We start from the raw sequence: 24,649 nt of genomic DNA, 5'->3' as shown, positions 1-24,649 counted from the left end.
TATAGTCTTAGATTACAGATACCTAGCAAAATTGCTAGATATCAAAAGCTTGTTTTGTGTCCTAACAAACTGACTTGGTTAGATTGGATTGGAATCAGATTGGAAATCCCAGATAAGAATTGGAAACCCCAAAATAATACCAGACAGGAATGTGGGGCATAACTCATTTTCAGCCAGATATATTTGGACTGGGGTGTGGGTTAAGTCCATTTGAGGCTAGTATCCTACCAAACTGTTGCCAGCCCTCAGAGCAATGATAATCTAGAAATACAAAGCCCATAAAGGGGGAACTTTCCAATTAGATAAAATCATTAAGAACCCACTTAAAAGCAAGGGTTCTCCAATTAAACAGAACCTCCAAAAGGTTTAAAATTCCAAGGTCATTTTATTGAAAGACTCATTGCAAAAGGCTAATAAAAAATTAAAGATGGAAGAAGTACCTAAAACAGAAGACTATAAGACTGATCTAACTCCTGCTCCCTTTTGGCTCCTTTGAGTGCTCATTCTAGTCTGAATTGATTTTCCACTCTGAACAGACTACACAGCCATAAACAGCAGTCTGCTCAGTTCATAGTCTTACAGACACCTCCATATCTACAGGAGAGCCCCAAATGAGCCCCTTCCAGAGTTGGTGAAACTGGGTGGTTTCTGGAAAATTGTTATATGCTTTACTTTCCTAAACAGCCATGTGGAAATTCTGGTAAATAACAGGACCTGCACTGGGATCCTAGAAAAACTGGCAGAAGCCAGGGAAGAGTAGAAACTCTTAACAGAAGTAGCTCCTTCCAAATCTCTCTCCATGGTACGTAGTCCAGTGGGGATAGTAAAATTTTTGTAGTCTCATTCTTTCCAAATCCAGACCCATTGCTATTGATCCTTTCTCTCGCAGAGAGAGCTATTGCCTTCTTGTTTGTGTCATCCTGCATAACTGCTATTAGCTTTCTGCTTACGTGGGACGTGTGGCCTGTTGGTTTCTTCCTTTGACTCTTACTGAGGGACTCTGGATCTTGGGAGGATAATATCCTTTGCATCCTCTTTAGGGATCCATTTTACACCCAAGAGAGATTATTCCATGCTGCCAGAAATCCTTAAAATTCAAACTATGTACCCAGAGGTAAGGAAGCAAATTGAGGCTCATATGTTCTGATAGATTGTATCAAACTATGGTGTCATTTCACCTAAATCAAGTCTTTAAGAAACTCAGAGCAACTATCCTGACAAATCTTAACAGAAGTAGAAATGCAGCTCTTGAGGCAATTCAAAGTTCTTCTATTCTTTTACCTATCCCCAAGCTTCTCCTATTTACGGAAAATGGCTTATAAATGATTGGCTTTAGGAAGGCAAAATCATTCTTGGAGGAACATACATTGCTTCTTTGTCTTTAAAACTCTACATCCTACTAATTCTTTAAAATTTAAGCATAACCCACAAATGCCCGAGACTGAGGGAAAGAAAAATAAAGAGCCCTTTCTAAAATATGAACTGCTAAAGAGCTCTTGTGCCTCAATTCTAGTCTAGTCTCCTTAATAATTCCAGAGACAATACAAATCTTGAAATTGTCTCCAAATATTAGTGACTCTGGGGTCTTTGCAGTAGTCTGTGTGTCCATAAATATATGTTGTCAGTGTGAGATATTTTTCTGTCTGGATGGTGTTGCCAAAATTAATTTGTAAATAGCTCATTTCCTTGATTTGAATACAATCACAAACAATGAGGACTGGGCATTCTAAAACTCTCAGAAATAGAAACTAACTCAAATGTCTTTCAACTTTACATGATCTGAGCATGGTTGTGGGTTTAAGTAAAATAAGCATATATTTACTGCCTTATCAGCACTAAAATGAGAAATTTCATGTGCCTGAGTTTACCAAAAGTCAAATAAGTAGATATGATCTCTGTTATAAAATGTTATAGGAACCAACTTAGGAGAATGATGGACTTGGATGTTTCATAAGGTTTCTTTTTAATTTTTATTTTTTTTAATTTTTATTTTAATTCCATTTAGTTTACACACCATATTATATTAGTATTGTGTATACAATATTGTGACTCAATACTTCCAACATTACCTATGCACATCAGACAAGGGCACCTCTTTATTTTTTTTATTTTAAATTCCATTTTCCAACATATAGTATAACACCCAATGTTCATCTCATCACGTGCCCTCCTTAATGCCTGTTACTCAGTTACCCTATTCCCCTACCCGCAATCCTTTGTTTGTCTCCCAGAGTTAGGAGTCTCTCATGATTTATCTTCCTCTCTAATTTTTCCCCACTCAGTTACCCTCCCCTTCACCTATGATCTCTTTCACTATTTCTTATATTCCATGTATTAGTAAAACCATATGATAATTGTCGTTCTCTTATTGGCTTATTTCACTCAGCATAATACCTTCCAGTTCCATCCACAGTGAAGCAAATGGTGGGTATTCATCCTTTCTGATGGCTAATACTCCATTGTATATATACACCAGAACTTCATTATCCAGTCATCTGTTTTTTTTTTTTCCCATTCATCTGTTGAAGGACATCTTTTTATCTCCTTCCATAGCTTGCTTATTGTGGACATTGCTGCTATGAACATTGGGGGTGCAGATGTTTTGTTGTTTTACTACATCTGTATCTTGGTGTAAATAGTAAATATCCAGTAGTGCAATTGCTGGGTGGTAGGGTAGTTCTATTTTTAACTTCTTGAAGAACCTCCACACTGTTTTTCCAGAATGGCTGTACCAGCTTGCATTCCCATGAACAGTGCAAGAGGGTTCCGCAAGAGTACCTCTTAATTCCTATCACTTATTTCACTCATCCCTCCCCACATCTCATAATGATTTTATGGGTAATCTCAGCTAAACTGTTAGGAACAAGTAATTTCAAAAGATGTAAATAAAATGAAAAATTTTAGATAAAGTTTTAAATAGTCTCTCAAATATTGTTGGGAACTTAAATCCTTAAGGTTTTACTGAGATAGGTCACTTGTTAAGTTATATTGATTATCTAGATCATTTCCAAGCAAGATAAAATATTAAAGTATTAACAAATAAACATAGGTTCATCTGCTTTTGGTTTCCTTTTTTCAGAGACTGAAGATAAATGTGGGCATGTTCATAAATGTATTTTGTGCTTTACTGAAAGACTGCTTTATGCAGATGCACGTTTGTGGAAATTATGAAAAGTATTCATAAATTTGCCAATATAAACAATGCTGACTAAAAAAAACAGTTCATAACTGTTTACTTATTAGCTTTCATTTAAAATGAAGGTTTCTAAGTGTTAAGAATTCTAATATATGTAATGAAGACTACTGAAAATAATATGGGAAACAACCGAAAATATAAGGAAAAGTAAGATGTGTAGTTTTAATAAGAAAAAGTATGAGGAATGGAAATATGTTTTTTGAGGGGGGAAAAAGAAGGATTTTGTCCTAAAAGGAGGTTGGTCACCTAATGAGGGTAAACTCAGGACAAAATCTGAATGTAAAAGAGAAAGTTGTAGAGGTTTCTACAAAGGCAATGTTAGGAAAGGAATGTTATGTGTGGTCAAGAGTGGCTAATATTAGAATGAAGAATTTTCAAATCAAAAGTAAGCTGGTGCAGCATTAGAATTTGTTTTCTCTCTGTCAAAGAAAGGACAAAGGGTTTTGTGGGTTTGTTTGTTTCCTTTGGAGTTTTGGTCTGCTTAAATCTTTTTGACCTGGAACATTCCAATGGATTTGCTAAACTAGTCTGGCTTATTTAATATATCACATTACATGGGATAGAAAAATAGAACTTCATACTAAGTTTTCTAGATATAGTATTTGTAAGATTGTGGCACATGTAGATAAAGACCATTCTGGTTCCACAAAAAATGGCCCATCATTATCAGTCTGCTTATGATTCAGAGAAATGAAGGTGGATAAACAATAGAAGTATATTAAACAAAGAGTCAGGCCTAAGGGAAAACCAGGACAGCCACTTGGTTCTTCTGGGCTCCCTTGGCAAACCCCATTTCTCTTAGTTTTTGTTTTTTCATTCCATCACCCACCATAGGACATTATAAATGACTCAAATTATAAACAGATGTCAGTGGAAGACTTCTATAATAGTAGAAAATGATTTACCATCAATGTCTAACCTGTCAGATCCATAATCCTGGAAAATCCTGTTGTTGTCTCCAGAGGCTTCATGCCTTCTCCCTCTGTACCCTTTGAACACTTGCAGCTGGAATTCATTCCTCTGCAACTTAGTATGGGTTCTCATAAGCCCTTGTCATTGTTTGTGTATTTTCAGGATGGTTAAAGCCTTTCCCTGACAAGAGACTGATGTCCTCACTGTGGCAAAGACACTGTTAAAAATGGGTTTCCCACCTTTTGTGATCTCCAGTGACCAAGGCTCCTACATCACTGGGCAAATGATAGAGTCTTTAGGAAAACCTTGCAAACACTTTGGAATTGTCTCAGTGTACAATTTTCTGCTGATCCTTCATGTTCCCTGCTAGTCTGACCAGCTAATGTAAGTCTCCAAAGCCTGATGCTCAAGCCTATCATCAACAGGTTATGGAAACCTTCCTAGATTACAATTAAAGAGATCCTCTAAGTCACAGTTTACAGCCAACTGATTAGGTATTTTAGACAAAACATTAGAGGAAAATAGTCCTCGAACATCTCAGTTAAAAGAAGAACCTATAATGTTTGTCCTTCTCCGATTCACTTATTTCACTCAGCATATTCTGTATGTTGGCAAATTGAACACCAATAAAAAATAAATTTATTTTTAAAAGTAATAATAATAAAAAAATAAACACAGATGAATACCTGTAAAAAAAAAAAAAGAAGAAGAAGAAGAAGAACCTTACCAAGTACTTCCACTGTAAAACTAAAGGTTGAGCCTGGTACACATCACACAGCTACAGAAGTCTCAAATAATACCTGAGCCTGCCCAGACAATGGAGTTTCTGAATCAAATTGAGGGAAAGAGAAGTAGCTGACATCCAAATAGCCTGTATCTCCCACATTATTGCCAAAGGGGGTAAACTTTGGAATTTATAGCAAACTTTTATTTCAGGCTAGCAGAAAAATCTTACCCTGCTCCTAAATTTTTTCAAGGTAAATAAGATATCTCATTCATTGACTCTCCTAAATTTACATCTGTAGCTAGTCGGGACTACCAAGAAGCCACCAAGATTCACCCCTTTGGCAGGGCCCTCCTTCCCCAGTTTGGGATAAATGGAAATGAGGTCTGATTAAGACTTTCTCCTTCATTCTTGAAATTGTTGCAGAATCGTTCCTAAAGGATTGGCTACCTAGCAAAAATCCTTAGATTCTGGCCAAAGCATTTCTTAAAAGTAAGATAACCCTTGAATATCTCTTAGCTGAGCAAGGCTGGATCTGTCCTGTAGACAACTCAATGTGCTATACTCAGATGAACTGTTGGAAAGGGTAAAACCAGGTAACATCAGATCACTGAATAAGCCACTTGGCTTAAAAAAGTGACTCCTTCAGAGGGGTTCTTTCTTACTTTATCTTAATTGCTTTGAGTCTTAGGGACCTTGGCATCAAATAGCGCTCCAAACATGGGGAATTATCCTGTTCATAGTAATCATATAATCTGCCTGTGCATTGTCTTCTCCCAAAAGCTTTATTTACATACAAATACAAAGCCAGTAACCTCCAAGCAATTGAACTTTTTTTTTTTTTTTTGGCATCTTCCTGCTTTTATTTTTAATGTAGCCTTTATACTCTTACCCAGTTTTTATTCTTCCTCTAAATCCCAAAGCCATACCCTAAGACAGGTGCATACATGAGGAGAAGAGGTGAGTGCAGGGCTTCTTGTGCCACGTACTAGATTTAAACTCTACTCTTAAAAAAAAAAATACTCTACTCTTTAAAATAAATAAATAAATAAATAAATAAATAAATAAATAAATAAATAGGGATCCCTGGGTGGCGCAGCGGTTTAGCAACTGCCTTTGGCCCAGGGCGGAATCCTGGAGACCCGGGATCGAATCCCAAGTCGGGCTCCCGGTGCATGGAGCCTGCTTCTCCCTCTGCCTGTGTCTCTGCCTCTCTCTCTCTCTCTCTCTGTGTGTGTGTGTGACAATCATAAATAAGTAAAATAAATAAATAAATAAATAAATAAATAAATAAACTCTACTCTTTCATTATCAATTGCATGACTACGGGTAAACTATTTGCATTTTCTGGGCCCTCTGAAATGACACAAATAACACCTAACAATAACTCCTAAGATATGACGTGACATATGTGGAATATCCAGTGTAGATATCTCATTTAGCTGCTACATCATAAGTACTAGCTCCTGCCTCTTTCTCCCCACATATGAACAAAGGGAATGATGAGGAACATTCTTTCTAGCCCTGCTGATCCACCCTCCACGTCCAATATCAAGGGACTTCTGGACCCTAATCATCATCATCATCATCTTCAATATCTTCATCATCCAACTTTATATTTTTGCTTAATAATTTTGATGCCTTGGGTATTTATTGCACATGAAGATGCAGAATTACAGAGCAACTGAGAAAGTGTTCTTAAATGCCATGTTGCTGAGATTGCAATCTAGATTCTAATACTTACTGTTTGCATGAAATCAGGCAAATGCTAGAAACGACAAATGCCCACTATTTGCTTCCACGTGGATGGATCTGGAGGGTATTATGCTGAGTGAAATAAGTCAATTGGAAAAGGACAAACATTATATGGTCTTATTCATTTGAGGAATATAAAAATTAGTGAAAGGGAATAAAGGGAAAGGAGAGAAAATGAGTGGAAATATCAGTGAGGGTGACAAAACATGAGAGACACCTAACTCTGGGAAATGAACAAAAGACACTTCCACTCTGTAGTGGAAGGGGAGGTGGGTGGGGGGTTGGGGTGACTGGGTGATGGGCACTGAGGGGGGCACTTGGCAGGATGAGTACTGGGTGTTATGCTATATGTTGGCAAATTGAACTCCAATAAAAAAAAAAGAAATCAGGCAAATGGCTTCTCTCTCTGTCCTCAGTTTATTTGTAAAGTAAATAAAATAAATATTCTTTGTAAAGAATAAAATAAATAATCTCATAAGTTATTAGAAAATTAAATAAGATTTACACTTTGCATGCAAAGTTCTCAAAATAAATAACATTTAATTTTTACTTAATGAATATTGCCTCTTATTTTTACTTAGAGACATGGTGGGGATGAAAATGCTAAAAGCCACTTATCACCAATACTTTTTTCACATTGGATTCATTTATTATTAAAACAACCTGGCTTTTTAATACTTTGGAATGTTCTAGATGAATTTCACAGGTTTTTTGACTGACTTGACTTGCAAACTTGGATCTGAGTTTTCTAGGTGGTGGTGGTGGTGTGGTGGTGTTATCGATGTTTACTGTTCGGTTGTGCTGGTGTGAGAGTGTCACTTCAACCTAGGTCATCAGAAATTTATACAGTCACCCCTCTCTTATTAATAAGTCCTAACCTTCAAAACAACAGATGAAACTAATAAGTGATTTCTTTTAGACAACCAGCAGCTGCAGCTCATGAACACCTCTGCCTACTATATCTATATCCTCCTCCTCTTCAAGAGCTTGATGTACTCCATCATCATCACCATCTGTCTGCTTGAGAGACCAGCGCTCGATGGCAATAGGAAGAACTAACACATGGTGCCACCAGGATCCAATTTTTCCCATTGGCTGCTGTTCTAAAATGTCTGCTGTGGATGCAGTGGGGCTTTCTTTCTGAGATTGGGTTATTTCCTTTCACATGTGTCATTCTCTCTAGTGCCATTATGCAGAATGGGTTTATAAACCACTGGGCAAACAGAAACTTTCGCTCTGCAGCAAGAACAAATTCTACTATGGCTCAAGGGTGGGGCCAGGAGGCCATCCCCAGGGGCTTCAGCACTGCTCTCTCCTTAATGCCCACCCATTCCTCAGCCACGCAGTACCCATGCCTCTGAGGACAGGGACTCTTTAACCAGATAAGTGCCTGGAAGCCTTTTATTTTATATACGTGGAACCCGCCATCCTTGCTACTTGAACTTTGTACTGTTTTTCAAAATAGGCACAATAAAAAGCATTGAAAAGTCTGTTTTGGCCTGTGTGCCTTCATTTGGTGCAATCTAAGGGTCCAATGTAAGGGACACCATAACCACTGAGCCTTCCAATTCAGTGCTGGTTGTAATACTGATCAATTCCAGATTTCTAATTCTTGCCCTGACCTTATGACACCTACTTTGAGGCACTGGTCCAAACTGGGGAGCCACAGCCAGTGAAGGTGCCCGAGTTATTCCTCCTTCAAAGGTCAGCTGATTCAGACTCATTTAGTTCAAAACACTCTAGTGATGACAGTATAACACATCACAAGACTGGTTGGTGTGCTCAGACCTATAGCAGTGTTTCATGTGCTCGTAAGAACCCCAGAGAGCAACACTAACACTGGAAAATAGGGTGGTGGAGGGGTTAAGGGCTTGGGCTCTGAACCCCAAGTGCCTGGGTTTAAATCTTAGTTCTATAGCTATTTGAACTCTCTAAGACATAATTTTCTCTTCTGAAAAGTAAAATTACAATGATCTATCTCCTAGAGTTGTGTGGATCAAAAGAGTTAATTATACGAGGTACATGTATGTCTTCAACAACATTAGCATCTACTGTTGGCAGCTCTAAGTTAGAAGTAATAGATAACGCACATGCCCAAGCACATACACTAAGAAGTAGGACACTCATTTACGTGTGTATGTATATTTCTACATGTAAACAAAATGTTCAGTGTGTGGCAAGAAAATAGGTGATCGTTTATTTTTCTATTTTCACTAAAGAATTCATTTAGAATAATAACTTTTATATATTAAAGTTCAAACAACATCTCATTTAAAATTGAGGAGAATTTTTTGCCTATTTACAATCAGCTTCCATTTCTATGAAACCAGTGTTTTTGGAAACCAAGTAGAGTTTCCCATGTGGAAACAACATAAGACCCAGCAGACTGGAAGAGGAAATTTAATTTCAGTCTTCTCCTTGATTCTCAAAAATTTGTTCAGATCTCCTTGGACAAATGTCTAGGCCTCTACTTAGGGATCTAGAACTGTTTCTGCATGTGGAATGCACGGAGGCACAGAAGGGAAAGTAGCAAATGACCTGAAGCTGTGTAGGCTGATGTCCTTGCTGGGGCTCCAAGGCAATGTCTCCTGTGGTTCCAACTCCTTAGCACCTTCCATCCTCAACCCAACCTGGGTTGGTCTGCACTGGGGCATGCAGAGTGGAGGAGCATGGTGGTGCAGAAGATGGCGTGAGTGACAGGAGGCTGCTGGTGTGGCAATGGTGCTTCATTTTGCCTTTTTTTTTTTTTTTTTTTTTTTTTTTGTCTACGTGCTCTGTCAAATGTGGTTAATTCACGGAAAATGATTGAAGTCAAACCGGCCTCTACTGGTTGGGCTGTGTAAGAGGTTGCTCTAGTGTTGTAAGATGAAATAAGGACAGTTAAACCACAGCCAACTTTTTTCACTTCCAAAAGGCCACAGCTAATGAAAAGAAAATATCGGTCTGCACATGCATGGTCATGCTGTCAAACATACTCTTAGGCTGTGGATGAGGGTTCCCCTATTTTATATCAAGTTCATTTCAAGCATCTACTATGTGAATTAAGATCCTCTTACCAGGACTGTTGAGACACTGCACCCTCAGTTCACTCCAATGACACTGTTCTGAAGGAAACAGCACACAGACTTCTTGTAGCACTAGGTGATCCCTGACATTCCACCAAGGTCTGTGCTTTCTTTTTTTTTAAGACTTTATTTATTTATTGATGAGAAACACAAAGAGAGAGAGGCAGAGACAGAAGCAGAGGGAGAAGCAGGCTCCTTGCAGGGAGCCCAACGTGGGACTCACTCCCAGGACTGCGGGGTCATGCCCTGAACCAAAGACAGACACTCAACCACTGAGCCACCCAGGCATCCCAAGTTCTGTGCTTTCCACGGCAGATGATTCACTCAGGCTCCCACTTTTGGTCTCATTTTGTCAGTGTTGGCAGGGTGACACGAGACTCTTGCCCATGAAGCTTTTAGCACAGGTAGACTGTAGATGAAACAACAGCAGGTGCATCTTCCTCACAAGAACACAGACATATAGAGGCCCTGAGTTCAACAGTGTAATTGGATGTCATAGATTGAGTGATCCCAGTCCTTCTAAAGGACCGGTGACTGCAGAGTCAGACTGAGCAAGGCTTAATAGAAGAGATGCACATCAGAGAATGTGTGGTGGGGGTGGAGCAGAGGATGGCTGTTCAGCAGTGTGAGCACAAAGAGCTCCCCACCTGAGCTTGGTACAGAGAGGGTGCCCAGTCCTGGGACCCGATCTGTCTAGTTCCTGGGGAAACAAACTTCTATTGCTGAGTTTGCTGCTTATGGCTTTTATAGTCTGACTTTACAGCCCATAGATTTCATTCCTTTTGGTCTGTGCTGAGAGCCAACTTCTGGGTGAGCTTTGGCCTCCATAAGCATGGGCGCCATGCTACTGCCTCAGCCCAGCATGTGTGGGAGAGAGCTCTTTCTCAGGGTAAATTATACACTCACATCCAGCTTAGGCAACATCTATGGGCCTGGTGTATATGTGACTCCACTCTTGAGACAGGATATTCTAACTGTGGCCACACCATTGAGTTCTTGAGGTTTGATTCCCAAAGGCCAGAATCTGCAGACCCTCCTCACCCTTTTCTCCACCTTAAGAAACTCTTTCTGGTTAAGCCTCAGCCTCCCACACCTCTCTTGGTGGCACTTCTATCATTTAGTCCATTTTCAGAACAGCATAGATGGAGCTGATCCAACCTGAACAAATGCACATTTGACCCTGTGATAACATTCTTAGTTATTTCTTCAGGAAATATAACTGACCAAATAATACTTGTTTTCTATTAGGTACATTTTTTTTCTCTAAAATTGGAAAACATCTAAATGTCTGAGGGTAGAAAAACATTAATAATTCCACAAGATATTTTGCATCCACTTAAAATTATATATATGTAATATATATATATATGTGTAACAGCACAGTAAATGTTCATGATATCAAGCAAAAGCAAATATATAATGAAAAACTGTATCTCCCATAGGACCATATTTATAAATATAGGTACTTGCATATATTTATAAATATATTTATATAAATATATATCTGCAAATCAGAAAGACAAGAAGAAAATAACCAGGTAACTCCAATCATTTCTTTCTACAGCAAACTGATTTTATTAGTTTCACAATACAATTTTTAAAACAGGATATAAATAACATTGACCTTATGGCCACAATTATGTGAACTTACAAACAAAAAATGAGCAAGAGACAAATTAAACTATCAACAGTGATGTGCTCACAGAGTTTGAAGGATAGGTGCTTTTTGTTCTATGCACAGTTTTACAAAAGCATGTATTTATTCTCACCATTCGGGAAGGAACATAACAAAAGTAGCCATGGGAAGACAAGGGAGCAGGTGAAGGATGGAGCCTCCTCATACACAAAGCAGCCTGCCCCACAGATGTTTTCCTCTTGTCAGGTAATACACCTCATACAGCACATTTTCTTTTCCTGAGAATGCCTGCATTATAGCCAAGAACTGCTCTGCATGGGAGGATAAATAATAGAGAACCCTAAGAAAAGAGTTGTCCCAAAAAAAAAAAAAAAAGAAAGAAAAGAGTTGTCCCACATCTTAACCTCACAGTTAGGTGAAGTTTGTGATAACGTAAATAGTTAAAGGTATCTCTGTAGGAAGGCTTCACTTTTCAGCCTATTAAACTAGAGCTGACATGTCTTGGAATTATTTGGGAGTCCTAAATAAAGCCAAACTTTTTTTTAATATCTTTTTTTAAATTTATTTATAATAGTCACACACACAGAGAGAGAGGCAGAGACATAGGCAGAGGGAGAAGCAGGCTCCATGCACCAGGAGCCTGACGTGGGATTGGATCCCAGGTCTCCAGGATCGCGCCCTGGGCCAAAGGCAGGCGCCAAACCGCTGCGCCACCCAGGGATCCCAAAGCCAAACTTTTTAAAAAGATTTTAGTTATTTATTCATGAGAGACAAAGAGAGGCAGAGACATAGGAAGAGGGAGAAGCAGGCTTCCCACAGGGAGCCTGATGCAGGACTTGACCCCTGGACCCCAGGATCACGATCTGAGCCAAGGCAGACTCTCAATCACTGGGCCACCTGCACATCCTTAAAGCCAAAATTTTTTAAGGCCAAATTTTTAATTCAAACATAATAATATGTATACTTTGCACAATTTATAATTGAATGGTAGCAAGTCTGGTCGCTACAGTCAGCAAATCTTCTTATAGATGCCAACTATAAAACTGGACTACATCAATAAAACTAACCATTTCAGTGGTTGGGAAATGTCCACATGCATGTAACAATCTGAAAAATGTTTATCCTTGAAAAGCTGCGAAATCCAGGGAACAACAGCAGCACACTTGCCTACTGTGACTCCCATTCTTTCCCCCACGTCCCAACACCCAGCTCCAGGGGCATGAAAGATTTTCTGAGATGGGACAGGGCATGAGGACTGGCAGCAAAGTCACACAGTGAAAGGGAGCTCAGTTAATTTGGGGTGGGGAGTGATGAGATGGCGAACTGACAATCTGCATGGTGTGTAAGCAGGAAGGCCAGAGGAACTGCTGGTCTGAGATTGTGGTCATGGCTGCAGCAAGCATGTGTTTAGCTGAAGCTGTGTGCATGCTTAGCAGAGACTCAAGTGTCTAAGCCAGCCAAGTACTGCTGGTTGACCTTGAAGCGATTAGTATAATCAGAGGAACCATGAAAAGACTCAGAAAAAGTATAATCTGGGAAGACTTATACTTTAGCCCACGCAGTCTATGTGCTAATTCCCTAAAACATGCATGTGCTACCCAATACCTACAGCAAAACCATTTGGCAGAAGTGAAGTCTTAATCAAGTTGCTGGAACACATTCCTAAGTAATCTTGGTGACCATGAAGCTATGTAGACACAGGGTGAACCCAGGAAGCTAGGCTGAAAAATAAAATAACTGAGAAAGAAAATATCAGAGAGATGAGCAGCCACATACTACAGGGGATATAATATCACAGATTAAGTCCACGCAATTTTCTCAGCATACAAACACAAGTGAAAACAATGTTTTGAGGAAAAGTCACAATCTAGAGTTGCTACAAGATATTTTCAACAAAATGTATTTTATTAAAAAAAAAAAAAGACAGGCAAAGAATCACAAAAGTGAGACTATTTTTAGGGGAAAAATCCCTTACAACTCAATATAAACTGTTCTTGAGACATGTAGATACTCTCTTTAGCAAACAAAAACTTTGAATAACTATTGTGTCCAATAAATATAAAAAACATGTTTAAAATATTAATGGAAAATATGGGGAAAATGTCAACAAATAGAATAGATATTCTAATGAAGGATACCAAAATTACAAAACAGAACATATATTTTTTTTAAAAAAATTTAGAGTAGAAAAGTTTTATCCTGAATTGAACTGTTCACTAGAGGGCTTCAAGAGAATATTTCAGTTGGCAGAAGAAACAATCTCAATACAGACATCCTCAACCTAATAAAGGGCATCTGTGAAAAACCATAGCTGACATCATACTTAATATTGAAAGACTGAATGCTTTTGCCCAAAGAACATGGACAAGACAAGGATGTCTGCTCTTAACACTTCTATTAAACATGGTTTTAAAAGTTCTAGGCAGTGCAACTAGAAAAAATTGTAAAGATCTCTATCAGATTGAAAGGAAAAATAAAAATATCTTCACCCACATGACATGATCCTATACGTAGATAATACCAGAGAATCTACGTGCACACAAAACCAAAAGAAGGACTCATAAACAAAGTCAGCATCATCACAAAGTACACATTTGATGTACAAAATATCAGTTGGATTTCTATATACTAGCATGACTACTTGAAAATGAAATTTAGGAAACAATTCCATTTACAATAGAACCAAAAAGAAGAAAACATTTAGGAATTAATTTAACACAAGAAGAGCAAATCTTGCATTTTGAAAATTACAAAACAATACAGAATATTAAAGAACATCTAAATAAATGCAGAGAGGATCCATGTTCTTGGATTAAAAGCTTTAATATTGCCAAGATGACAATTCTGACCAAACTGATTAAAGATTCAAAGTAGTAGGTTTTGTGGGCACAAATTAACAAACTTGCTCTAAAAATAATATGAAAATCCAAAAGACCTAGAATAGACATAATAATTTTGAAGGAGAACAAAGTTGGGGGATGGACATGGTCACCCTGCAGAGGCAGAGGGGGGAGAGGCACATCCAAAATTTGACTTGGATGATGAAACTGATGATGCCCCCCACACAGATGGTGTGGAAAGCTTTCTCACTGGCAAATGAGGTCCTGGGGACAGCAGGACAGGCCTTTTAAGCACGGCTTTATAGTACCTGATTTCAAAGCTCATAGAAAAATTAAGTTATGTAATTAAGCCAATGTGCTACTGGTGCAAAGAGAGCACACAGGATAATGGAAGAGTACTCAGAATCCAGAAATAATCTCTTATGTTTAAGGTCAACCAGGTTTTCATGAATGTGTTGAGTTAATTCAGTGCAAGATGAGATAGTCTTTTCAGCAACTGGCTCAGCTACAGATGGGTTTTGAAGGCAGAAGAATAAACTTGTCTCCTTACCTCCTACATACGTGAAAATTAATTCATTGTGGACCATAAATTAATGGAAGACCTAACACTATAAAATCTCCTAGAAGAAAACGTAGTAGAGAATCTTTCTGATACAACATTAGGGCAAGGAGTTCTTGAACACTCCTTCTCTGCCCACCACTACCTGCATTTTGTCTTGAACAAAGCAGCTTCCCAGCAGAGCACCCTGACCAGGTTTGTCCTACTTCAGCTCCATAATCCAATGAAACGGAAATGCTCCCAGCACCACTAGGTGGGGATAAAAGTCAGAGCCAGTGGATTTGGAACTGTAAATCTGATTCACAATGATGTCTCCAGAGGTTTTCCTCCCATTATTATCCTGCTGCTCTGAAATTCTAATTAAGTGAACACATTACTCCTGATACTTTTATTAGTCTTAGAAAATAAATGCTATGCAAAAACATGCACGAAACTGTGAACTTCCTTTCTTCCAAAGAACAAGTCCTACGACCTACAAAAAATTCTCCTTGTAATAAGCCTCATATTGAGGTATACAGAGTTTAATACTTCTGAGGTTTTGCTGGCTGAGAAATTAATTTTCTGCAAATTCACATCTGTATTTCATCTAACCCTATGCTTTCCTGTTTAACCTACATTTAGATGCAATATCAAGAGTCCAGAATATCATGTTACTTGGAGTTCCTCTGATTCGCTGGGTCCCATTGCTGTGTCTCTGATCACTCACATGAGTCTTTCTGCCTGGAATCTGCTGTACCGTCAGCGCGCGCATGCGTGTGTGTGTGTGTGTGTGTGTGTGTGTGTGTGTGAGTTCAATTACTCACTGAGCTCAATGCTGGGAATACAATAATGCAGTCTCTAACTCAGGTCCCCATCTGCATGGTAGGAACAGCCGGGTCAGCGCTGAGGGCAGGGAGCCAGCACAGATGACAGGGCTGTGGGAGAGGTTCCTAAGGAAATGCAGAGAACACCCTCCCAGCAGCCCCGGGGTGGGGGTGGGGTGGGAGAAGCCTTCTCTCCTGTGAGTGGACAGTAGGGCTGCAAAGAAACAGTGGAAAGGATAGAAAAGCAAGCTGAGCAATGGCCAGAGGGTTTTGGTACACAATACCTTCAGCAAAGCTATTGAACACAAGGACATAGGGTTATTGGACAACTGGGTTAGGATGGTGAAAATGGTGCTTTCTGGAGGGCTGAGGACCCATGACTTCCTTAATCCATTCCAAAAGTGAAGGCTTTGGCACTGGGGAAGATGTGATCAACACTGCGTTTCCATTAATACCTAATGGCAGCACATGGATTAGCTGTATGCATGGATTACAGCCCTGAGCCGGGTTCAAATTCTATTTCTCCTTTTTACTCCTCCAGTGACCTTGCACAAATGATTTCCCTCTCAGTGCCTCCCATTGTTCACCTCTAAAACAGGATTAATGAGACTTTTACGTCCAAGAGTGGCTTCAGGAACCAATGGAACAAGGCTAGTGTCCTATTTCACATGGGGCTCTGGTGGGGCTGAGACAGGGTGACTGAAGCAGGAGGCAGGAGGCTGGTGCAGAACCCAAAGCAGGAGATGCTGAGTGGATGGTGGAGAAGCAGGGGGTGGGGCAGTGATGGGACACAGGAGGCAGGAATCCAGAGGGTGGACATGGTCCAGTGAGTGATGGGATGGGAGCCCCCAAGAAAGGGCGGGTCTCCAGGGAGGCTCTGGTTTCCATCACCAGCAACCAGGTAGACAGAGCTCCATCCTCACACAGGGGGTCCTGGAGGATGGTGAGGTGAGGGCATGACAGGTAATCAGAGAACATCCAGCCCCTTCCCCTGGTCTGCCTGTCTTCTGAGATGCAGAGGGCATGTCTCTGTGGCCCTCAGAGACATATATTTTACACTCTGGTCTCACTACAGGTCCCACAGCAAGACCAGGTCTCAGTTACTTTCCTGTCTTCCATGCCTGCTGTGCTCCAAGTCTGCTCAGTGTTCTGAGAACAGAGGGAGGGAGGAGAAGAAGGGAGGGCTGAGCTTTTGAGCCCCCATGTCCCCTTAACCCGGCCAAATGTGTCAGATCACGACTTCCAGGCTCTTCCATCTAGAAAATGTGGGAGGTTGTACCTGTGACAGGATCTCTCTGGGAGTAAAGGGCACTGGTCACTGTTGTCGTCAGCTGACAGACACATCATCCAATATCATTCGCATTAGACCTTTTACATTGGGAGGAACCTGCTCCCAAAGATCCCTGTCTGAGGCAGAAGCTCCCAATACCTGGAAAAGCTCTGCCCACATCACTCTGTCTCCAGCCCTTGAACCGACACTGGGCCAACATGGGCTTCTCCATGGCCCCCGACCCCCCCGGCTGCTGGTGCTCTCCTCCTCCCAGGGTCTAGCAGGCCACTGTGTGTGTGTGGCGGGGGGGGGGGAACCGAGTTTTGTCCCCCACAAGGTCCAACCTGCAAAGGCACTGTCCCCACAGAAGGGACCCCTGAAATGCAGAGCCGGGGCTCCCTCTAGTGGTTGGGGAGTCCAGAGATCATCCCACAGGACCTGGGCCTAGTCCCTCCAACCCCCAACTAGGATTCCTAGCACCATGACCCCTGACCAGGGTGATGCCAGCAGGAGCCTGACTGACAAAACGAGGGTCAGGGGACATGGGGTGTCAAGCTCTGTGAGTATAAACACAGTTGCAGGAACAGTATTTTAGCAAATCACAGCACACATGCACACTCAGCAGCCTTAGTGAGCTACCCGGAGAGGAGGTATTTTTTACATTCTGATGATCATTAAGCTTATCAGCTGACACTAAGTGTCATGTAGTACCAGTCTCACTTTTGCGGATTTTCCTTTCTGCAGATGAGGAGCTGAGAAACAGTGGTGTGAACACTGACTCCAGGGCTCACAGCCAGGACGTGGGCAGCGGGGAGAGGCAGAGACAGCAGAGATGGCCTGGTTGCTGGATGCTGGGCCTCTGCAACCCAGCCTCCTCTTTGCTGCATCTAAAGGGCACAGATAAGCTAGTCTCTGAAGGAAACACTTCATGGACGCCAAGAATGAAGAGAGACCCTCAGCTTTCTCCTCATCAGAGAGATGCCCATCACCTCCTTAACAACGTGACCCTGTGTGGTCACCATCAGGTTTCTAAAATCATGGATGTCAGATAGGAGCATGGGCAGTGTTTATAGAAAATATACATGTATACTTCCTGGTACCAGGAACTGGGAGATCAGATTCCCGGGGAAATGCTGACACCCAGCAGCAGAGCCTCGAGGGGTGGGGACAGCCTTGCTGTTCGGCAGCAGTACAAGTGCCCGTCACTGTTGGGGGATGAATTAGTGCCGTGGCTGCAAGCAGTGGTACAAGGAGCAGCACAGGGGAGCAATGAACTGTGGGGACAGACACATGGGCTGACAGGAATGCTATGCCATGTATATACCCCTAAATGTACACTATTCACCAGCAAATATCTATGGTTTTCACAGGTACAGAGGACACCAAACATATCAGTGTTCTCATTTGAGGCTGGGAAATGGGGCCTTGCAAGGAGGAGCCCCTTACCTAAAACTGCCAAGCATACTGAGCCCACACCTGGAAAAGCAGGCTTCTGGCCTGGTAGGTCTGGGGACTTCCCTCCTCCAGTGGATCCTTTGCAGTAACAAGGCATCACTTCCCTGGGCTCCACCCCAGAGGACTGTCCCTATAGCACCCTCAGCGGCCAGCAGGGGCGGGGGCAGAAGTCAGCAGAAGGAACAAGCCAACTACTGTAGTTTTCAAGCCTGAAGCTTATTATTGAAAACAATTGGGAAGTGGAACAAGGTCACAATGTGCATTCAAAGCAACAGCTCAGTGAGGACAAAATTAATCCCTGAATCACAAACATCCATGCAGGTTACGTAGGGCACAGGCCTCAGAGCCTGGCCGACTGGAGGTTCTCCATGTGTCTTTCCTAGCTGGGCAATCTCAGGTGGGTGACTCCACCTCTCTAAGACTCTGTCTCATCTGCAGAATGAGATGAATGACACCTGCTTGAGGCTTGCAGGGAGGGAATCAACATGTACAGTGTGTGACACTTAGTAAGAGGTATTTGTTATTATTCAAGGGATAAATGATTTCTTTTATGACCTTTAAAAAAATTAGTCTCAAAAAGGTAAGCATCTATTAATTCACAAGTAGTAGAAGAATATCTCTGTGTGTGTGTGTCTCTCTCTCTGTCTCTCTCCCTCTCTCCCTCTTTCTATATATAGAAAGATGTATATACAGAGAATGGATGGTGTCGTGGGTTTTGGTATTTGTTAGACTTGGGTTTGAATCAAGGCTCCATTACTTACATGACCCTAAAATATCTTAGGATTCCAATAGGCTGATCTGTCAAATGTGATTGTTATAACTACCTTGACATGTTATTATGAGGAAAAGATTGTTATACAAATCACTTCGTACATAAGACTGACTGGCAATATTTATTTACAAAGCAATTAATTTGGCCCAATCCCTGGCTCATGGTGGAGACAGAGAGCTTGCCTGGGATAGTCTGCTCTCAGAGCTGCTCCTGGGGCAGCCTCCTGTCCCTTGCTTATGGGGTCCCTGAGCACAGGACGGTCAGCCAGCGTCCCTGCCCTTCCTCACTCCCAGCTTCTGTGATGACACTTGGTATTTGTACTTGGTAATAACAGCCATTCTAACAGGCATGAGGTGCCTGTTAATTGTGAGTTGGTTTGTATTCCAAGAATTTCAGATAAACAACACATAGTTTTATAACTTATGTCCCAAATATTATGTATTTGTGCTTTTTTCCCATTAACTCTCGCAACCCTGTGTGAGGCAGACTTTTGAGAGGAACAGAATTACTGTATCACACTGATTTGCTATGTGCACATGTGCACACACACACACACACACATCCATTTACCTTGAGAAGAGCCAAATTGGACTAACATCACTGATTCTAATTCCTTCTAATAAAGCAGGCTCAATGATTATCACATTAACTCACCTTTTTAAAGGCGTCCTTGGTGAGGAATGTCCAAAGCCTGTCATTATCTGTTGACTGAGAATACTCATGTGTACCTCATAGATTTTATTATTTTCAAGGGTTATAAACTGAGATTAATATTTGAAAGGGGCCTGATCTCATGCCTGACATGTGGTAGGTTTTCTGCATGTAGTGACTGAGCTTGAAATGCCAGGTCCACTCAGTGAGAGGTGCACACAGTAGAGAGGGGATGGAGCTCTAATCCTGCCTCAGCTGCTCATGGTCCTGTCATACTGAATGAGTCACTTGCATTGTAGGAGCTGTTTTCTCATCTTTAAAGATGAGGAACAATGAGGCTTCTGATAGGAAGGCTTTCCTTTTCTTGGGGCAAGATCTTCCTGTACCCTGTGGTCCTTCTAGCTGGACTTAGAGTCAAAGTGGTATGAGACAGATTAACAGGAGAAAATCAAGTTTAATAGGCAGACATATGGGGAGTCCATACAGACATGGAAATTCCCAAGAATTTGGAATAGGCAGCTTTTATAAGCTAAGGAGAGAGGCAGGGGTCTAGGATACAAAAGGTCCAGGCGCAGGAAGGTGAGAGGAGAGCCCAATTTGGAAGAACAAGGCTGCCCAATGATGCAGATGATTCCTTAGGCAAAGTGGAGTCTCTGTTAATAGCCCTTTTGCTGCCACAGGCTCTCCTTTCCAGTGTAAATTTCTGCAGTTCAGTGAGAGGCATAAGCTTTTCCTGCATCTGCTGGATTTTGATTATTTTAAGTCAGAATAATCTTTATGCTGAAGTAGCCCACTGGGGCAGCTGCCCTGAGCCACTACACTTTTCATCTTTAAGTGTCTAAGCTTCTGTGATTCCAATGCAAAGTGTGACTCTTCAACATGACACTTAGGCCTTGGTTTTAAACATGGGGTTACTTGTCTAACAAAAAGAAATTATTTTTAACAGTTTTTATCAACATAAAGTGTTATAAAGGTATAAACTGAAGATAAAAGAAAAAATATTTTATGCAGTCCTTTCATCAAAATATATCAGTGTCTTTCCTATTTTTGGGTTTCTGGGCCTGGCCAGTTCACTAAGAGTTGACATCACGTGGACATCCAATTTATTCCCTGTAATCTAGTGAAGAAGTAAAACTGGTTAAGATCTCATACTCTCCCATGGTCAGAAGGGAGCTGTTCCAGGTCAGGGAAAGCAGGCCAGCCTCTCAGAGGTTAAATGAAAAGGTCCAAGCTTCTGCTCTGATCCACCTGCTTCTCCCTTTGGGCTGAGGTTTGGGGCCATCAGAACAGTTGCATTCATGGCAGCAGCAGGATGACCCGGGAGGACAGGAAGTACTGCTCCCTCAAGAGCCACCTGATTTCTCTCCTCCTGGGGACCAGGGGGTCTTGCTCAGAACCTTCCACTCTCCACATGACGGTAGTTGGGGGGAAGCCTTGGCTACTCTTTCTATGATGCTCAAGAGTTTTCTCCTTATTATTTTTTAAATGTGTGTCTCTTTTAGAAAAATATAACCTTTCAGTGTCTCTTGGAGAAAAGCACAGCTGCACCACAGCAGGAAGAGAAGCAGAGGAAAGGAAAACAATTGTCACCTGTTGAAATGCATTTCCAGATCCAGGATGGACCCTCTACACTCTGGGGTGGTGAGTAAGCAAACTAAAACTTAGATACTCTCCTGTCCCTGTAAATGCTGCCCTTGACCAGAAACTGTCTATCCCAGCCAGCCAGACCCCAGACACCAAGGATCTGTAATGATTCCCCTGTTCTACATAAGACCAGATATGCAACCCCAGCCAATCAGCCTAATCCAGATTCTCTCTCCTCATTCCTGACTGACCTGCCAGCCTTTTGAGGAAATCCCTGACCTCCCAGGCCATCCTGCCTGTTCCCCTGGGCTGCTTCTAAGGCTCTATGATATTCCCTGTTGCTCTGAATCCTTGAAGAAGAGTGCTCCACTGCTTGTGAGGCCCTGAGCTCCCCAATCTATGGATTGTTCTTATTTTAGTAAAGGACATCAAATCTACAGATTAAATGGTTTTACTTTTGTCATTTGAGACACCCAGGAGAGTATTTGGGAGTTTAGGTGACTTCAATATACACTGAAGGCTAGTCATGGCCAACAGCTGTTTGCATAAAAACAATAATTGCCTAAAAACAAAAAAGGCTGGCAACATAAATTAAATTTATTTTCATAAAAATATAGATCATTGTGGATTATCCCTTCATATGTAAGATTTTTCTTATTGGTAGAAATCTAGAAAACTAGAAAGTTGTTACCCAATTTCTCACCACCCACATAGCTCACCTTCTATATTCAGAGTCTTTCCAACTGTCATTTTCTGTGCAGATGTCAACCCCACTGGCACTTTCTTTTCCACTTACCACTTTGGCACCGCTACCCTAGACACCTGCTGAGGGCCTGAATGATGGCTCTAAAATATTCTTTTAGCAGAATATTCTAGTCAACACCCCACCAACTCAGTAACAACCCCAAAGCATGCATTTTGGGACACTTGAGCCTGAATGTTGGTTATGGCTCAGTATGTCTTCTTTTCAGTTTTTACCAAGAGGAGGAGCTCAGGAGCTGGGTCTGATAGTGGTTGAGAAGGACCCAACCTTCCTTCCCCAGCCAAGTTCACTTTCTGACCATCCTCACTGCCTTCTCTCCCCAGGCTCACAAGCTATAACTAGCATTTCTAATTACCATAACTACACCCAGGAGGCCCTAGTATACTGGGTACAACTAAAAATTAATGTTCATTTCAGTTGAAGGTAAATACTTCCTTGACTGAATTGAATTTTCATGTCAGAAAGTTTTTTTAGCTGACCCCTCCTGAGGCCCTGCCTTTACCATTTCTGAGGATCTGACACTGGAACTGCAAGACCTGATGCCGCCCCCTGGTCTGCACTGCCCTCAGGCTCGATGCACACTTCTTCCTCTGGCTGCACACACACACACACACACACACACACACACACATTTTCTAAGACTGTAATATTTTCTGAAATTCTACACTATGAGGACCCTATAAATTACCTTATTGCAATCAGCCCGATTTTGAGGTGAACACCATTCCCCAACATTTCTTGAGCATTTTCTATGCATCTAGAACACCCTATGTGCTTTGCTCACGTTCCCTGCTTACTCTGCCTGCTACCTAATGAGGTCCCTTTTGACATAAGAGGGAAAGGAGGAGAAACAGCTTGCCCAAGACTACACAGCTATCATGTTTTTTGTTAGGGCATTTAAATCTTCTGATGAAACCTTTAGGAGAAATGCTCCAATGCTCACTTGGGGTGGTGGGGGCGTGGACTACTATCTTCTCAGCAGGGATCTCTGCTCTGTGCTTGTCCCTGCTTCCTGAGCAGGATGCATACCCATCGCTCTGTTAGTACCAAATGGCCATTTGATGCTTGAGATTTGTGTCCAGTCAGATCTGGCTAACATCACCACCTAATTCTCTGTAAGCATTCATAACCTTGGAAGAGTTATAAAATGTGAGCTATTCCAATTTCTGAATGGTGGATAGCAATATTTATCCCACAAGGTAATTTTCAGGATTTAATCAAACAATGAGCAGAAAATAATTAGTATGGTGCTCAGGTGTAGTCTATGTCCAATCAAAGAATCCTGTTATCACTGGTGATCTCTTTGCATCAACATTCTTCAGTGTTTTTCAGGGCCCTGACCATCCCACCCCTTGTGATCAGACCTGTGCCTACCCTACCCTCTAGCCCCTCCCCATCCCTCCCTCAAGCCTCTCTCTCACCAGTACCTTCAGGTGCCTCAGTGAAGCGGAGGCTCAGACTCTAACCTGCCCTCTGCCACCCACCCAGGCAGTATCCTCCCAGCAGGTGCAGCTATGAGGTCCCCCTTGGCTTCTCTCCACCAGGTGGGAGGAAAAATCATTCTGTGTCCCCTTACCATCCTATGCACTCTCTTATTTCCCCGTAAGTCTTGACTCCCTCCCTGCTGCAGGGTGCGTGGGCACCTTCAGGCTCCTGCCACCACCTCACAGCTGTCCCCCTTACAGGTGGCCATGCGGAGACCAGGCTGGAGCAGCCTGCTGTAGTCGTGGCACGTGAGAAAAGCTCAGCCTCCCTGCTGTGCACAGCCAATGTCAAGGCCAGCTATATCCACTGGTACCGCTACCAGGAAGGAAAAGGGCTCCAGAGGCTCCTCCACCTGGCCATGTTCCAATCAGATGTGCAGTGGGATTCGGTCCTGGAAGCAGACAAAGTCACCGCCATAGAGACCAAGGATGGCTACAGCTGTACCCTGTTGGTGCTGAAGCTGGAGAAGAGCGATGAGGGCATGTACTACTGTGCTGCCTGGAGAGCACACAGCCACTCACTCTGCCCTGGTCCCCCATGCAAAAAGGTCACTGACTCCGGGCCCTTCAGGCCTGGCACCTTCCACAGCGTTTGGGTTTCTGGAGTTGTTCTGGGGTCAGCCCTCAGCAACCAGACTCTGGCGGGCACCCCCTCAGCAGGTAGAGCCCTGGAGGCTAAGGAGCCCCTGGTGCTCAGTGTCGCTCAGACCCAGGGAGCTGTCCAGCCTGGAGGGACTTTTCTACAGATTGTCAGGAGCAAATACTTCTGAAGTATTTGGAACAGAAACTGTGCTGCTCAGTGTAGTAGCCACTAGCCACTAGCCACAGGTGGATACTCTGCACTTGAAATGTAGCTTTATGCTAGTCCAAGCTGAAATGGCTGCTTATGTAACATACAAACCATTATTTTGAACATTACAATTTGAAAGTTAAATATCTCATTAATAATCTCTATATTGATTGCATGCTTGAAATAACTTCAGATATCTTGGATTACTAACTAAAAATGATCCTAAAGTGAATTTTACTTCTTTTTTTTATTTTTTTAAGGTAGCAGCTGTAGCTATACAATGTTTTGTTGTTGTTGTTGTTGTTGTTGTTGTTTACAATACAGTACTAGCAACTTTAATACTAACAGAAGGTTTGGCTTTTACAAATCTAAAACAAGAAAAACAGAACC

General features: G+C 41.8%; 1 protein-coding gene and 1 gene segment (V, D, J or C); both read left to right on the top strand.

The window, feature by feature from the left end:
* Positions 1-8,062, top strand: part of LOC140613128 (T-cell receptor gamma chain C region DFL12-like) — a 45,835-nt gene extending 37,773 nt beyond the window's left edge. Inside the window, 1 exon segment of the C gene segment in view lies at positions 7,507-8,062. Within this exon segment, the coding sequence occupies positions 7,507-7,646 (140 nt within the window).
* A 9,179-nt stretch (positions 8,063-17,241) lies between these two features.
* Positions 17,242-24,291, top strand: LOC140613251 (uncharacterized). The gene is made up of 4 exons (XM_072791798.1): positions 17,242-17,319; positions 17,864-18,004; positions 21,141-21,279; positions 23,671-24,291. The coding sequence occupies exons 1-4, from the start codon at positions 17,242-17,244 to the stop codon at positions 24,237-24,239; spliced, it is 927 nt and encodes a 308-aa protein (XP_072647899.1). The 3' UTR covers positions 24,240-24,291.
* Positions 24,292-24,649: the final 358 nt, after the last annotated feature.

The sequence above is a fragment of the Canis lupus genome, chromosome 21 (assembly GCF_048164855.1).
Source record: "Canis lupus baileyi chromosome 21, mCanLup2.hap1, whole genome shotgun sequence".
Classification (NCBI taxonomy): domain Eukaryota; kingdom Metazoa; phylum Chordata; class Mammalia; order Carnivora; family Canidae; genus Canis; species Canis lupus.
This window is presented reverse-complemented; position numbering and strand designations above follow the sequence as displayed.

Excerpts from the sequence above, each read along its gene's own strand:
- LOC140613251 (XM_072791798.1), top strand. The coding sequence starts at position 17,242 with ATGACCCCTGACCAGGGTGATGCCAGCAGGAGCCTGACTGACAAAACG. Across the intron at positions 18,005-21,140 it reads TGCCGTGGCTGCAAGCAGTG|AAAAATATAACCTTTCAGTG; the intron begins GTACAAGGAGCA and ends TGTCTCTTTTAG. Across the intron at positions 21,280-23,670 it reads ACCCTCTACACTCTGGGGTG|GTGGCCATGCGGAGACCAGG; the intron begins GTGAGTAAGCAA and ends TCCCCCTTACAG.